This window comes from Alligator mississippiensis, chromosome 5, assembly GCF_030867095.1.
Source record: "Alligator mississippiensis isolate rAllMis1 chromosome 5, rAllMis1, whole genome shotgun sequence".
NCBI lineage: Eukaryota > Metazoa > Chordata > Crocodylia > Alligatoridae > Alligator > Alligator mississippiensis.
Window position 1 is genome coordinate 10695228 of NC_081828.1, and position 16298 is coordinate 10711525.

The following is a 16298-nucleotide window of genomic DNA, read 5'->3' on the forward strand; positions in this document are numbered from 1 at the left end:
GGGAGGGGTAGGGGGAAAGGAGAGAAAGAAAATAAAAAGCAGGAGGGCGGTAGAATTAATAGTGGAATGAATAATTCATTGCTTGTTTGAATTAGTAACTTGATCTATTCCTTGCTTCCTTCACTCAGTTTTAATGATCTGGATCAAATGTCCCTAGGATTTACACTATACCAGATACCTTGTCAATACACTATATTTAGGAGAGATATTAATGTTGCAGATATGGTGTCTAACTGCAGTAAGTCTGGGCTGACAATGCGCCCTGAAGGGGCTATGAAAATAATTTAGTTCACAATGCAAGACAGTGAACCAAAATGGGAATTTCAGACTTAACGTGGAGAAGTACCTTAGGAATTATATTGATTTATACTGCGGCACCCACTGCACAAAGCCAACTGTTGATAAAAGCAAGACAAACAGAGAACATATTTTAGTCCATATTTTTGAAGGAAACTGTGCTTCAGTGCCGTTCCCAGAGATGCCATGCAACACGTGTGTAAACGACTCGGGGATCTTCTGACACAGAGGCACTTGCTCAATTATCTGCCAAAGGGTCGGGCTGGTTATTTAGTAGTGACTGCAAAATCAATACTCCCAGATGAAAAAAAAATGGAAGGATGTTGTGCTGCACAGCTGGGCCTGGAAGTGGGGAAAATGTTTCCCCAGGATTTGATTGGTTAAATGTCAACGAGATAGGGCACCCCGACTGGCAGCCTCTGGCCTGGTCTTGCAGCACCCCCTCGCACCCCAGCAGACTCGGACTGCCAGTGATGGGCACACTGCCTCTGAACGTGGCTTGATACGTGCTGCTGCTGAAAGAGGAGACCTCGGTACATTAAAACGAGAACAAAGCAGGGTTACTTAGTGGCAAATGAGCTGAAATATTTGTTTCCGACAGATTATACCAAAAAAAGACTTTCAATTGGCTTCCCAGCCCTGACCATCACCCCAGCCTGACTGGCCATTCAATAGACTACACTGCAATACAGAGGGGCTAACAAGGGGTGTGAGTAGTAATATGCCACCCCCAGGTTCAGCCCTTGTGGCTGATTAATCCCATCCTTTTTAATCGCTGTCTTTTTTCTGTCTTGGATTGTGTGTTCCTGGTGGCAGGGCGGTACTCTCGTTCACTGTCTATCAAGCACTACGTGCACCACTTGCATTGCAGAGCCATGCTGAGATCCCGGCAGAACGCGGGGCCCCATTTTGTTAATCAGTGTACTTGCTTTTAGAGACAGCTGCTGTCTTGGATAGCTCAGGTGGAAACCAGCAAAAGGTGAAAGGAAATATTCGCCACATTTTACAGTTTGGGACCTGAGAAAGAGAGATGACATGCCAAGGTTACATGTAAAGTCTACAGCATAGCCCAAGGGTGGGCAAAATGCAGCCTGGGGGCTGGATGCGGCCTGCCAGGCCATTCTATCTGGCCCGCGGGGCCCCTAAAAATGTAGAAAATTAATATTTATCTGCTCCTGGCTGCCTATTATGTGGCCCTTGATGGCTGTAAGCAACCCTCCGCCCAAAATAATTGCCCACCCTTGGCATAGCCAAATGTTGAACCCAGATCACCCGAGGGCCAGGTCAAGACCAACTTTTCTGTGTAGGGTAGAAGAGTGTTGTCCAAACAGTAAATCCTATGTTTAAGGGACACTGTGTGCGTTAACAGGCATGGCTATTCTCTCCGGCTGTCTGCAAACAGATTGCTACCCCTCCAGGACTGTTGCTGTCGCTCCTCTGTTGACTTTTTCCTAGCTTAATCTCCATAAACAACAAGAACAGATTAATAACTTTCATTTATTGGTATGCATTTAACCTGGTGCTGTGTTAGGCCCAACCCAGTGCCCACATCACCTTATGTCACTCTAATGCAGGGGGCAGCTATGTTTAAGTGTCATGTAAGGAGGCATCATCTGGTAAGGGCAATATGCTCAGTATAACACCATGTCTTCAGGTGATGGAGGGGGTCCTTATGCTGGAAGTACTTGACAGTCCAGGAAACCAGAACCCTATGCATGAAGTACAGCTCCAGCTGCGGGAGTAAAGACCCCTCCACGTAGTATGCCAGAATGCCTTATGCCTTACTGGAAGAGCAAGTGAATCCCAGGACATGTACATGAGCTCAGAGGCCATAAACTAGAGAAACATTTGGGCTTCCCCGCATCCTTTGGGGAACACACGGCCAAGGCTCAGAGTCAATGTCTTTGTGTTCATCCCACTTCTAAACTACCAGATGCGAATCACTTTGGTACCTAGGCACTTAGGTATCTGGTGTCCCATGATCGTCTCTTGGAGAAACTGGCCAATTGTCGCCTTGGGTCCCCCACGATCCACTGGCTGGAAAATTGGCTCCGGGGTCGGACCCAGAGGGTAGTAATTGATGGAAGTCACTCATCGTGGTGTCCTGTGACCAGTGGGGTCCCCCAGGGCTCTGTCCTTGGACCCATACTGTTCAACATCTTCATTAATGATGTGGACACTGGAGTCAGAAGCGGACTGGCCAAGTTCACCGATGACACCAAACTTTGGGGCAAAGCATCCACACCAGAAGACAGGCGGATGATCCAGGCTGACCTGGACAGGCTCAGCAAGTGGGCGGATGAGAATCTGATGGTGTTCAACGCCGATAAATGCAAGGTTCTCCACCTTGGGAAAAAAAACCCGCAGCATCCTTATAGGCTCGGCAGTGCTATGTTGGTTAGCACTATGGAAGAAAGAGACTTGGGGGTCATCATTGACCACAAGATGAACATGAGCCTGCAATGCGATGCTGCGGCTAGTAAAGCGACCAAAACGCTGGCTTGCATCCATAGATGCTTCTCAAGCAAATCCCGGGACGTCATTCTCCCCTTGTACTCGGCCTTGGTGAGGCCGCAGCTGGAGTACTGTGTCCAGTTTTGGGCTCCACAATTCAAAAAGGATGTGGAGAAGCTTGAGAGAGTCCAGAGAAGAGCCACGCGCATGATCAGAGGTCAGGGAAGCAGACCCTACGATGACAGGCTGAGAGCCCTGGGGCTCTTTAGCCTGGAAAAGCGCAGGCTCAGGGGTGATCTGATGGTCACCTACAAGTTTATCAGGGGTGACCACCAGTATCTGGGGGAACATTTGTTCACCAGAGCGCCCCAAGGGATGACGAGGTCGAATGGTCACAAACTACTACAAGACCGTTTCAGGCTGGACATATGGAAGAATTTCTTTACTGTCCGAGCCCCCAAGATCTGGAACAGCCTGCCACCGGAGGTGGTTCAAGCGCCTTCATTGAACACCTTCAAGATGAAACTGGATGCTTATCTTGCTGGGATCCTATGACCCCAGCTGACGTCCTGCCCTTTGGGCGGGGGGCTGGACTCGATGATCTTCCGAGGTCCCTTCCAGCCCTAATGTCTATGAAATCTATGAAATCTATGAAAAGCTCACTGTCGGGGCTAGATGTGGAAGTAGTGGATGATACAATACAACCTTTCCCAGTCTCCCAGACGGGAGAGAGGAAGTGAGTGCAGCTCATCATTCCCATACAGTGGCCCGCAGCAGCATCAAACTGCAGCTATGGGCATCCACGCAGCACAACAAAGTGGATGTCTCCTGCTGGGTCAGTCATCGTTGTCCTCATGCAACCTGACTGAGGATTACCAGAGCAAATAGCACTGACCCTGCCACTCTTACCCTGGCTTCCCAAACTGTACCATCCCAAGGGGCTCACCTGTGAGTCCAGTCCACACAGATAGCCTCCAGGTGAGCTCCAGAAAATCCCAGGTGGATCCATGGCTTTGCAAGGCTGACACCCTGCCCTGTTCTACTGGGAGAGGAAGAAGCCCACTACCTGGAGAGCAGAACTGGCCAGATATATTGCAAACCCAAAAGCATCAGATGTCCTGTCTCCCAGTGTTAGTCATAGGACAGACTGTAGAGGCCGCAATCAATAGCAGGACTGCATTGTACTGCGCCCTGAACAGATGGAGAGCAACAAACTGTCCCTTGTCCTGAGAAAGTGGTGGGAGAAACAAAGGCACGGGGGCCATGCATTTACTTGACAAGGTCACACAGCAGGTCAGTGGTGGAGCTGGGAATAAAAACCATGTCTCCTGCTTCCTTGGTTCATTCCTCAGCCACTCACCCATGCTATTTTCCATTGGCATTACCTCTGAAGGAGACCTCATGGTCTTCAGACATTGCCTAACAACAATTGCCATTATCTTCCCAATGCAAATAAAACCCCTGCAATAATTTAACATCCCCTCCCCACCAATTATTATATGTAAAGCCTTGCCCTCTAAGAGTGAACAGAGTAATGTTTCATCAGCAGACTTAAGGAGAACAAAGCAAATCCAATTTATATAACCCACCTCTCTCTCTCTCTCCCTAGTGAAAGAAATGAAAGTCTCATTTGTCTCTCTGTTTATGGAGGGTGGACTGGATAAAGTCAACAGTCTGAATAAATAGCTGGAGGAGTGTTAGCAACACATTTTGTATATACCAGCGTGCATCGTTTTAAGTAGAAGTGGCTGCATTTCATTTTAACTCATTCCCGTTAATGTTCAACTTGCCAAAGCATCTTGAGCAGAAGCTACCAAGTCAGCCTGCAGGTATGAAAACAACATTTTCCCCTCCGACCCATCAGTAAGTTGAGTGTGACTGTAACTTAAGTCTTTGCAGTGTAATGCGAGAAGGTTGTAAAGTAGACCCACTGCTTAGACATGCATGTCTGCTACCTTCTGTGTCTCTGTGTGTCCTGCATAGACTCTATGTGTACTGCAACAATAGCGCTGCATGTGTTTGTGAGGGATTTACCGTTTACATATAACATGCAGTCAAGTTGTACAGGGAGAAAAATCTGGTTTGAGCTTTTGCTCTAAGCACTTAGCTTAATTCCAGCTGCTTTGAGCTGATGGAAGTGATTTACAGAGCTGAAAATGAGAGCAGAATTGGATGCTGACTCTTGAGACTTAAGACAAAAATGTTCGGTACTTGTTGGCACCATGAGAACGAGAAAACTCACATGGACAGTGCTGAGGAAGGTTCTCCAAGAATCAAACCACTTAGAAGGGTGCTGCAAAGCACAGGAAGCACATGATTTATTTAGGCAATCTTTAAAGCGGTAATCTTTATGCAAATGTCATTTCATCTAAGGGAGAAGTACCCCGTTTAATTTATGCCACAGGACATAATTAGACGTTGTATTTGAAATGGGATCACCTGGGCTGGGATGTGTCCTGGCATGGCTGATCCGCTTCATTGGCATCTAGAGATGTCACCAGAGCTGTTGTCCCACAGGGTCTGGCCTCTTGTTGCTCCTGGGGCCAAATCCCATGGGACAACAGCCACTGGTGTCCCAGCTGTAAGTGGGGAATCCTTTTTATGGTGGCACAAAGCCAATGTCTATTTGCAGACAGACAAATTCTAGGTGATCTAGTCTTAAAAGCCATAACAGTCTGGAGTCTGAATTTTTCAAGCAAACGACTAGTGCTTTTGGATGACCCATGTTTTGGGTGCTCAACCTGGGGCACTTTAAGGGGCTGCATTTTGAGGGGCTGGTGCTCAGCTTTTTCAGAAAATCCAGCCCTTGATGGTGATTCCCGCTGGGCATTTTGGATGGAAGCATCCATAACCACTTGTAACACTAGAAAATCCTGGCTCCCGGTCAGCTGTGGCCATCAGACCTGAATTTTAAACCTCAGTGGAATAGCAATGGTGCCTAATTAGCACAGTTGTTTCTGAAAGACGGTGGCTAGGACTAAAGATAGCAAATTTCCCTAAAATAAAAACGTATTGAAGATGGATTGTGACTCATGGGCAAGAAATTGATTCTCACGGAGAACGTCAAGACCTTGGAGAATTACAATGTTCTTGTTCGACAGCTCACGCTCCCCTTTTTGTGCGGGCTCTTGTTGGGCAGATGTAATCAGCTGAGGATAATCAAGACTTTGTGTTGGTTTGGAAAGATTTGTTTCTCGTGCCACATGGCATTAGCCGGAGAAGAGCAAGTGCCAGCTACAGCGGTGTGTCGTGTCTCTGCCTCCGCCTCCGAGCTCAGTCCTTTACTGCTGCCACAAGCCCGCGCGCCAATGAATGCCAGGAAACAAAAGGACCCAAAGGCCTCGAAGGAAAAGGCTGCGAGAGAGACCTGCGCTAGGAAAGTCACCTTCAAAGCAGTGAGGAAAGAAAAGGAGTCCATCTCTAAATCTAAGCCAGTGAGACAAGTTGCATTTATTAATTAAGCAATAAGGATCAATACTCCAGACATTTCCTGTGGATTAATGACCAGCTGGGAGGAGCTGATGGCCTGAGGTGCAGCTGAGGACCATTATCACCAATCGGTCATTAATTCCCAGGAAATGCTCTGTGCCAAGGTCTGGATTTATTTTATGGGCAATAATAACAATAATAATATGTATACAGAACTTCTTCCCCCAGCCCCACCCAAGCTGAAGCACAATTAAAGTAAGATAGGACAATTAATGGCTGTCAAACCACATACAAGGTAGTAAGCACATGAACGACACTAAAAGAGCAAGCTGGGGGTGGGGTGGTCTTCTCATCTAAATAAGGTGGGGAATGGTACCCAGGCACCCACTTTTGAGATGCAGGCATGGTCTTTGCTGTGCCTGTTAATGCTTCCCTTGGTGAGCACCCAGCCAGGGGCAGGGCGGGTGGGCTGTGGGGTGGGATGGATGGGGCTACGCTGGGGTTTTATAAGGTGGTTTGGCCAACAGGGTGAATTACTATTTTTTAACTTTGAATTGGAGACAGGTTGACAGTCTGCCGGTGGGTGGTTAGCTGGGATTGCACGAACTGCTGAGAGACACAAACTGCTGAGACAGGTGTGCTAAAAACAATTAGATCACAGACCTAAACTCTGCCACAAGTGTCCCGAACGGCCTCGCAGGCCCCCAAACTCATTCACTTCTCGGTCCGTGTGCTCCCTGCCAGGCCCTGGGCGTTTCTGCTGCTGGTGGGTCCTCATCAAAGCTTCAGCTGGGCAAGGAAACCACAAGACCAGCTGAGAGCAAAGCAGCCATCAGCCTGAGGGGGCTCCTCGCTGCCCAGAGATTCTCAAAGGAATTCAAGGTATCACGGGTTAGACGGGGGAGACGGGACGCCAAGCCAGATCCACCTCCCAGTAAGGAGCCAGTATCCCCCAGTCTGCGCCGAAACCATTCCCTTTAGCAGATGCCAGGGGGGTGGAGACCAGGAGAGGAAAGCGGCTGGTGTATCGTTCCTCCAGGCAGCTGTGTCCAGGCTGTCTGAGATGCACGAGCAAAGCAGAGGGGTGCAGGTGCTTAGTGCCAGCCTGACAACTCGCCGGGCAAACTTCTCTGCTGCTGTACTTCCACTGCCCGAGGGAGAGAAGCAAGGTTTGGGAGATGAAATGTTTGAACCAGCTTGTCCAGCTGGGAGAGGGCGAGGGGGAGGACAAGCCTTTGGTCTTCAAGGGCCTTGCGCTGGGTCTAGCAAAAAAAAAACCCACAAGAAAGGGAGGGAAAGCTTTTCACAGCCTTCTGCTTCACAGCATGAATGGCTCCCAGCAGTGGGACCAAGGCCAAGTCTTTTAGACCAGCCTCATCACTCTAACGCTGGCCTAGATCACAGGGATGGAAAGCTTTTTGCGGTGCTCCTCGCCCTGGTTGGCATCATTGGCGGAGACACCATTGTACGCCCCGTTCCTGCCTGGCGTCGTTCTTTCTCAGAGCAAATCCCTTGAGGAAAGCTGTTCCGACTTCTTATCGTACCTGGCCCTTCGCAACCAGCCTCTGCTAACACGATTAGCCCTGGGGTTAAATCCATTTTACTCAATGCAGGAATCAATAATGATGTGTTTAACTCCCCTCCCACACAACTCACCTGCTACAGGCAGCTGTCGGAGCTGCTAGCAAGAGGCTGGTATTAACTCCTTGGGCCACAAGCTGCCACTCTTCCCCATTATAAGCTTGTGTAAAGGGGCTGGGGTGCTAAAGACAAGGTGTTTGCTATTGGAGACGATGGACCACCAATGCAAAGCACTTTAGCCCCAGGCCTACCGTACAGGTAGAGGTGTCCAGCCACTGAAGACCAATACAGAATAGCTCCCATTTCAACCACACAGTGTATTAAAGGGCTGCCTATTCCCTTTAGTTAAACAAACAAGGAGTTGTTACAAAGCCCTAAGGAGCCCTCAGAAAAATGCTTCAGTAGGAGACAAGGTGTTAACCACAGTGTCCGGGACAAATTCCAACTCGAGTAAATGACACTACATCTAAATTCCCTCAGCTGCTTCGACTGCGAGGGACGACTCTGTGGTTAAAGCGCGGGCCCGGGTGTAAGAAGATCTGGGTTCTGGTCCCAGCTTAGCCGCTGATTTCCTGGGTGACCTTGGGCATTTTGCAACCTCTCGGTAGCATGGTTACTTCAACGGGGACTCAGGGATGATTGTTCTCCCTGCAATCTGGTTTTGTGTCACCGAGTAGGGTGAAGCTCAGCCGTGCTCAGAGCGCACGTTGAGATCCTTGGACAGAAAATGACATGAGGTGCAATCCATTTCAAATTGTATTGCAAGCCAGGCAATATCTGTGTAAATCCCTTTATTCCAGTGGACAGTATTGTTACCCTTAGCCCCAGAAGTGCCTGTATTTCCATAGGGGTGAAGTGATCCCTTACCTACCTCAAACAGATGTAAACCTTAACTAGGTAACTCCTATAGAGTGCTTTGAAATGCTTGGTGGAAGATGCTGGAGTACAGCCATGTATTACAGTGGTGCCTGCTGGCCCCTTATGCAGGTCAGTGGTGCAGGGTGTATGTACAGCTTGAGTCTCTTAAGCCCGTCCAGCAATGGCTCCAAAGGTGACAGCTGGCAGGGTCACTAGCCTGTCATATCACTATGATAACGGGAAGTAGATGGTGATTAGTGTCGGTTAGTAGGGATATTCCAGAAAACTAACGGGCCAGATGTTCACGCCCGAGCGGGCTTTTAGTGTGCTTCGTGGAAGCACACAATTCTCTTATATAGTGGCACAAGCGTGGGTTCACCCTGGCACCAAGCTACCAGGTTGGCACGGAGGGAAAAGCCTGGATGAATGGGTAATTCAGAAGTCTAAGAATAAAGGGTTAACTGTTGTGCTATTGCTGTGGGACATCAGCGTCTACTAAAACCTCCATTTGACTCTCAGAACCGAACTGCTGCCCGAAACCAATCAAGACTCCAGGTCTCTCATCACAAGCCCATCACCATCATCAATGAGCAGGTACGTGCTCCTTTTGCTGGCCCGGGTTCATTTATTTGACTCGTTTACGATTGGTCTCTTCTGGTCAGCCATACAGGGCGTGCCTACACGTTCATTAACGCACCATAAATACTGTACATTTAGTTTAGTACTTCTTTAATGAAGAACTAACTGAATGTGAAGTAACTAAAGTTGCTGTGGAGTAGCACCAGCACAGTTATTTAGTGACACTTACTGTGCATTAGCCTAATAACACTGCGCAGTAGGCTATTAGCATGGTTTTTGCCATGACACTCTACTGCAGTGTTATTAGGCTAATGCGCAGTAAGTGTCTCATGTAGATGTGCCCACAGTTGAGGGTAAGGGCAATGAAGACTGACCATTGAAGAGCGATGGGAGCAGGCATGTTGGAACTGGCCTCTTTTACAACTACAGTGCTCCCCTGAAAAGGCTGGATGAGACTAGGCTCAGGACTCTTTCAGTGACATATTACAGATGTCACGATGGCATGAACAATGTGTGCCCCGGAGATTGGGGAGGCACGGCGACTGCCTGCAGGCGGTGGTGTTGGCGGCGGGGGCATGTTGGCGGTGAGCGGGGACAGCCCGCAGGCAGCTGCGGCAGTGTCTGCGGCGGGGGGTGGCAAGTGGTGAGCGGCGAGCGGGGATCCCCTGCAGCCACTGTCCATGCTGTCAGCGGCAGCAAGCAGTGAGCAGGGTCTGCCCGCAGCCACGTCGACAGCAAGGGTGGGGGGGGTTGGTGACTGCCCGCAGAAGCCGGTGGTGGCTTTGATGGCAGCTAATCTCAGGGTGGGCACGTGCTCCTCTGTGCCCCCGCTACACGTTGCCCCTGCACGATGGGGAATATGACTGAATAGCTGGACAGAACCTGCCCCTTTCAGAACCGAGCCCAGCGAGCATTATTTCAGTTCAGTAACTTTTTGCTGAGGGGGTAAGTGCTTACAGCCGGGTTTTCAAAGCACACACAGGCTGGGGTCACTGCAGCACTTGCTTGGAAGATGAGTGCCTTTGGAAAACCCAGCCGAGTCTGATCCCACTCAGTGGCTTTGAATCAGGCCCAAGGACTGGCCTCTCTTAGGAAGAAGAGTGAATTTCATACCTTGAGTTAGACACTGAGATAATGTGAGTTAAAAAATGAAGATAAAGCAGCTTGGAGCTTCCATGCACATCAGCAAGAGCTCAGGAGTTGCCTACTGGGACATTACTTTGCGCTAGGGCATGGCTACACAGCAAACTTACTGTGCCAGACAGCAGCGCCCCCAAACATGGTGCGCTGTACCACACACGCTGCCTCATAAACCGGGAGTGGTGTTGCTGCATCAGCACGGCTCTTGGCTGAGCTACTCCGCACTGCAGAGGGGCAGGGCCAATTAGCCCACCCCCTGATAATTAGCCTGGCTGTAGCACCTTGGGCATTTGTACATGACATGGAGGTTTAATTCTTCCTAAATTGAAGCAGTGGTTTTTTTAAAAACACCAGTTCAATTTAGGGCAAAGTAAACCCCCATGTCCTGCGCACCGGTGTCAGAGCCCAATCCTTACCTGCCTCTCCAGCAGTGGGGAAGGGAGGGAGAGCTGCCAGCGGACGGAGCGGTCCCTGGGTTGTGGGTGGGGCTGGTACTTCCCTCTGCGGCAGTGGCGGGCCCCCCCTACGGTGGCACCCGCCCGCAGGCACTCAACTCGGGTAGTCCCGGGGGCACTGCAGCCGTGAAGGGAAGCACCAGGCCCCTGTGCAGCTCAGGCAAGCAGGCAGGCTCTAGGCGGGGAAAGATCAGGCCCGCCACTTCTTTTTTTTTTCCCTTTGTGGAGCCTGCCTTCCCAGGCTGCTGCCGGGCTGCCTGCATGGTCTGTCTGCACAGCCCCTGAGCCACACGGAGCCCAGTACTTCCCTCCACAGCAGTAGGGTAGGAAACTAAAACTCCTTGGAGGTATTTTACTTTACAGCACCCCAAAATCATTTGCTACGTCCCAAAGTCATTTAAGGCGCATTACACTGCCGAACGTGCTACTGTGGCCGGAATTAACGTGCAATATGCCGCCGAATGTGCAAACAGCAATGCCATTGAAGCAGTGCAAAAGGCATTTAACCCTCTTTAAACCCGCTTTAAAGTGTCCTCTACAAATGCCCAGAGACAGACATAACCACACTGCTTCCAGTTTCAGCGAGAGCCCATGTGGAGCAGGGCAGCAATTTGGAGGGTACCACTGTCTGGCATGGCAAGCTTGCCCTGTCCATTTGACTGAGGTTACCAGGGGTTTGCTAGAACCTTTCACTGAGAAGTGGCAAGGCTTTAGCATCTGAGATTCAGCGATGCCGCATGTCCACAGCTCCAGGTGGCATTGGCAGACCCTGTGGATCCAGTCCTTAGGATTACCAGCCTCCAGATCTGCACCGAGGGGACAAAAAGCAATGGGACAATGAACCCTCACACTAGAAGGAGTGGGGCTGTTGGTATCTGGTTTCAAGACCCACATGTTTCCCCAGTGCTGCTTTGCTGTACAATTGGGCAGAGCATTCTGGGTTTCCCATCTTCCTCTCGAGCATCTGTCACTGGCCACTATCAGCACCAAGCTGCCTGCCTGCCTAGTATGCAATGACTGGGACTAGGATGCGTGGTTTATTTGTGTTGTTCCTCTGCCCTGTCCCTTCCTGTGACACCAGCTTGTGCCATTTGTTGTACCCTGCGGATACAATGACACTCCCCAGCTAGTGAGGAGAGGCACTGGAGGGGCTGTTCAGGCTGACCAGCTGTGATCTGCTCCTCGGAGATACCATATATCAGCCGGGTGACACGTTCACCCTCTCGTGACCTGGGGCTTGCAGTTTGGAAGCTGCGCCAAACCAAAGCCTTGCCATTTGTCAGCTGTGCAATCCTGGGATGGAGGGTGTGGGGAGGAATTAATACGATCAGTCAGCTTGGCCTGTTCAAACAGGAGTGCTTCTGTGAAGGGCAAGGAGCTCTGGATCCGACCCAGTGTAACTCATTTGTCCCAGAGCCACTGGACTTCACTAGAAATGGGCTCGTGCAGTACCTGCGTCTCACCTGAGCTCTACCAGATCCTAAGTTGAAAAAAGAATGGGATTAACTTAGAGCAGAGGGAGGGCAGAGAAGACCAAAGGTTTCAATACAGTGCCAAGAAAGAAGAGAAATTATTTAGGCAGGAAATGATGAGATGAAATTAAGAGGATACTTAGGTTGCCCATCAGAGGAAAAATATCCTTCCTGGCCGAGAGCTGCATTAGGCTGCGGAGGAGCTTCCTTGGGGAAGTTGTTAAAGTCCCATTGCTTGGGAGCGGGGAGAGCATTACAACTGTCCTGCAGGGAGCAGGCCAGTGCTGGCTGGGAGCTCGCAGGATGTGATCCCTGCCTCCTGGCGATAAACGAGCCATCTGCATCTTCAGGGAGGGCTCTACACGCAGCACTAAGAATCCAGTTAATAATTGATGGAGAAATCAATATCACACCATTTCCCAATGAAACTCTCCCTGTGGGATCTTTCTCTGACCTGCTCCCAGCATCTCTGAAAAAGCAAGGAAACTCCTCTTCCTGCAGGAGGTGAAAGCAGGGGCAGAACCCTGCCAACAGAGCAGCCGGGGCACACAGGCACTGGGCAGCCGGATGCATAGGATTGCCGGCTTTTAATCACAAAACACTAATTGAGATCCCCCCACCCCCTGCAACCCCCTCCAACTAGGGCTATCTTATCCAGCAGAGGGGCAAATTCAAGGTTGAGCAGAAGGAAGCTTTTCAGCATGTGATATCCTTCCTGCAGAGCGAGAACATAAGTAGGTGGGGGGGAGCATCTGTGGCTAATGGAAAACAAAGTGCACTGAGCACTGCTCCAGCATGGACTGTCCTTAAAGACCCCACGAGTCGCTGCTGAAGGATCTTGACGTTCCCGGGGTCACAAGCAGAATTTCTCCTGAAGAATTTGTTTTGCCCAAAGGATGCTGGAGACAGAGCTTCCCCCTTCCTGTGCAGGATGGCAATCCACAGTACTCGCAGCCTGGTCTGTCTCTCACTACCCTCCCTTCTAGCCATGAATAAAGAGACATTTTCGCAGCAGACTGGCCAGAGCAGCTGGGCAGGGTTCTAACCATCATGTTCCATATGTGCTGAAATACCCAGACATATTGGGGTTGGATTTAAAGGAATAGTCCCAGCTTTTGCTCTGAAATGCTTTTCCAAAGCTAACTCGAAGTTTTCCCTGTTTCACAGGCTCTTAGCAAAGTCTCTAGTGGGTCAGATTTTCAAAGCCAGATGTGCGCAAGCAAAGCTTTTAAAAATGTGTCTGAAGGCCATCTTGGGAAGATTCCTCTCCTGAGGTCTTAGCCAGGAAAGACAGAACCTAGTTCAGGTTTTCTGAAAGTAATTCCAGTATTGGACTTAGACCGATGATTCATGAACGGCTGCTCTGACATGATCAGTACCATGTAGCTTCCCTGCTGGAGAGGACATGGTCATAAAACCATCAACAACAGTGCAATGACTTCCCCGACATGATTAAAACAAGGCTTGATATTACCATGCAGATGGGATCAAAGCCGTTTTAACAGCAAAATCCAGGGTCCAGAACCACATTTTATGCTGGGGGGACAACTTTGTTGTAATCCTCATGCACTGAAACAGCTGCATTAGTAGTATGCTTGGGTCCATCATAGGATAATTCCAGATACCTAGCAATAAAAGACCACCCTCATTGGTGGGAAGGGAAGCTGTGTGGTTTTCCAAGCCCGCATAGCTCTTTGAAACTGTAGAGGTTCGTATGGTTAGGAGAGAACATGTTGTGATGCACACGGCACACATGCACACACATACAGGTATGTGTGTCTGTGCAGGATCTGATATAATCTGGTCTCAATCCTGACTAACTTCTCTAATACAAGTTACATGTACTGACCCTTTGTTACAGATCCCAGACTCAGCTGCGAACCCAAAAGAAAAATTCTCTTGTGCCAAAGCAGAGGAGCTGATCAGAGAATATTTACCAACCAAACTTGCGCATGTTACCTATGAGCCTGAGAAAGGCGCCAGCCTCAGTACAACTGTAAGCGAAGAAATAAAACGCCTGATCAAGACAGTCACCCCTCCTCGGTATAAGTTAATTGTCAACGTCACCATTGGAAACAAAGACCAAGACGAGACCGCAGATATCATGGTGACCAGCCAGTGTCTGTGGGACCCTCATTCAGACAACTTCACCTCCTCCCAATACATGAACCCGACGCTTTTTTGCGTGGTTCTAGTACATGCTGTTTATTTTGAGTAGTCATCAAAGCATGCATCTTTCACGTGTGAAAAGCAAAAGTATGTTCCTAGATTCAAGTAAAGTAAGAGACTCTTATGTTTGTCTGTACTCGTGCTACAGAATGGCTCTACACAACCCACAGAATAAAAATGAGAGTCAGTGGATGTAAAGATGTAGAGAAAGAGTGTATGCTCCAGGCATCACACAAACTTGGGTGCTTGAAAACTTGTGTAAGCTCCAAACTTCTCATGTAAACTTGGGTAAACTGAATACCTCGTTGTAGCCCACCGCACTAGAATAGCCTGCTCTTCTGTGGCTGTTTTTGTCAGCAATCTCCAAATGCTTTACAAAAGGTCAGCATTGTTCTATAACCTGGATGTATTGTTACCACTATCATTGAGTAACTATTGCTAATGTGATATTTTTCAAGAGGAAATTTGATATGTGATAGAACTTTTCTCACTGAGATTAACATCTCCCCCAGCCTGTTGGTGACGGTTTGGGCCTGGCTCTGCGTGAGATGCAAAGACAGTCCAGTCCGGTCCCTGAAGAATCCCAGGGAGAATTGCTGGCCCTACCTCACACTGGTCAGCAGAAAAAATTCAACAGCTCCACTCTTCTCTGCCTTTCGCCCTGATTCAACCAAGTACTTACCTGTGCACTGCATTTTGAACACAAGTCATCCTATTGATTTTACGTACTGTATATAGAGGCAGACATGCATTTAAGCGCTCTACCTGAATCGGGGGTCAGCACTGCCCTCTGGTACCAGCTGGGTTTTTCTCCTTTTAGAGTGTAGTAGAGACATTTCCTCTCGCAGATTGGGCTTTTCTCCCTTCTGCATTCCCTCTGCTGAGGAGCATCACAACATGGGATCTTTGGGACCTCTGGGACAGAAGGCAGGTGCTGAGGTCCTGCCACACGTGACTGCAGGATATTCCCAGGTAGCATGGAGAGCCAGCGCTGGCAGTCTGATGCCTATCTAAAAGGCAAGCAGGCCAAATAAAATACTTGTAGCTGTTAGAATTTAAAAAGAGCTTTGATATAATAAGCAAAAGATTGTAGGAAGCTTTGGGAATGCTGAAAAAAGCAACCATCTTCCCTGCAACACTGATGTTTAAAAGCAGTGTAGGTGGGGGGTGACCACAGCAGCAGCCTGAGATGCCATCTTTTGAGGTGGGAGGGCACCAAAATAGCTGGTGCGGCACCACTGCCCCGTGTGCTGTTACTGCCCTGGGATGCCTCTGGCTAGAACTTTTGGCACACGTGTTTCTCACTTCGGTTTTCCTCTATGGGAAACATGAAGGGCTTACATTTGAGTATGCAAAGCAGATTATACCAGCAAAGACAACGCTATGTCAGGGGATAAGGCTCAGTGACAGAATACCTAGCTCTTAGATAGCACTTTTCATCAACAGAGCCCAAAGTGCTTTCCAGGGCACGTCAGTCCCATTCTCCCCATTTCACAGATGGGAAACAGTCTCTTCACATCTTTTTCAAGGTTACCCACTAGGCCCGGTAGCACAGGGGTCTGCAACCTACAGCCTGTGTAGCCTTTGGATCTGGCCTGCTGAGTTGCACCTGTGGTGATATTTGGCATTACAGGGCTCTCCCTGCACTGTGCCGCAGTCAGCTGCTTGGGGCTTCGGCAGATGGAGGCTTTTGCCATACTGCACTGCAGTCAAAGGGCAAGGAGAAGCAGCAGCACGACTGGATCCTAATGCCTGCATTCCTCTAACCTGGGTCATTCTTCCCCTTTCCCCACCACCAGAAAATGTTGCCGACCTCTGCACTAGCAGAACTAAACCCAGGTCTCAACAGACTCTGTGCAGTATC

At 49.3% G+C, this 16298-nt stretch overlaps 2 protein-coding genes across 2 annotated transcripts in view; one reads left to right on the forward strand and one right to left on the reverse strand.

Annotated features, from left to right (window-relative positions):
• The window catches only part of CDCP2 (CUB domain containing protein 2), a 29074-nt gene extending 24907 nt beyond the window's left edge, over positions 1 to 4167 (reverse strand). Inside the window, exon 1 of the mRNA XM_014598622.3 lies at positions 4137 to 4167. Coding sequence (XP_014454108.1) covers positions 4137 to 4167 — 31 coding nt within the window. The remainder of the gene's footprint in view (positions 1 to 4136) is intronic.
• Positions 4168 to 6059: 1892 nt separating this feature from the next.
• LOC109281090 (dynein light chain Tctex-type 5) lies at positions 6060 to 14972 on the forward strand. Its single transcript, XM_059727643.1, has 4 exons — positions 6060 to 6185; positions 6835 to 7062; positions 9139 to 9213; positions 14127 to 14972. Exons 1-4 carry the CDS (start codon positions 6060 to 6062, stop codon positions 14481 to 14483), a joined length of 786 nt encoding a protein of 261 aa, XP_059583626.1. The 3' UTR covers positions 14484 to 14972.
• Positions 14973 to 16298: the final 1326 nt, after the last annotated feature.

Bases quoted from the DNA above. Each gene is read 5' to 3' on its own strand.
- LOC109281090 (XM_059727643.1), top strand. From the start codon at position 6,060: ATGAATGCCAGGAAACAAAAGGACCCAAAGGCCTCGAAGGAAAAGGCT. The intron at 6,186-6,834 runs GTGAGACAAGTT...AAAAACAATTAG, and splicing joins CCATCTCTAAATCTAAGCCA to ATCACAGACCTAAACTCTGC. The intron at 7,063-9,138 runs GTATCACGGGTT...TTTGACTCTCAG, and splicing joins GATTCTCAAAGGAATTCAAG to AACCGAACTGCTGCCCGAAA.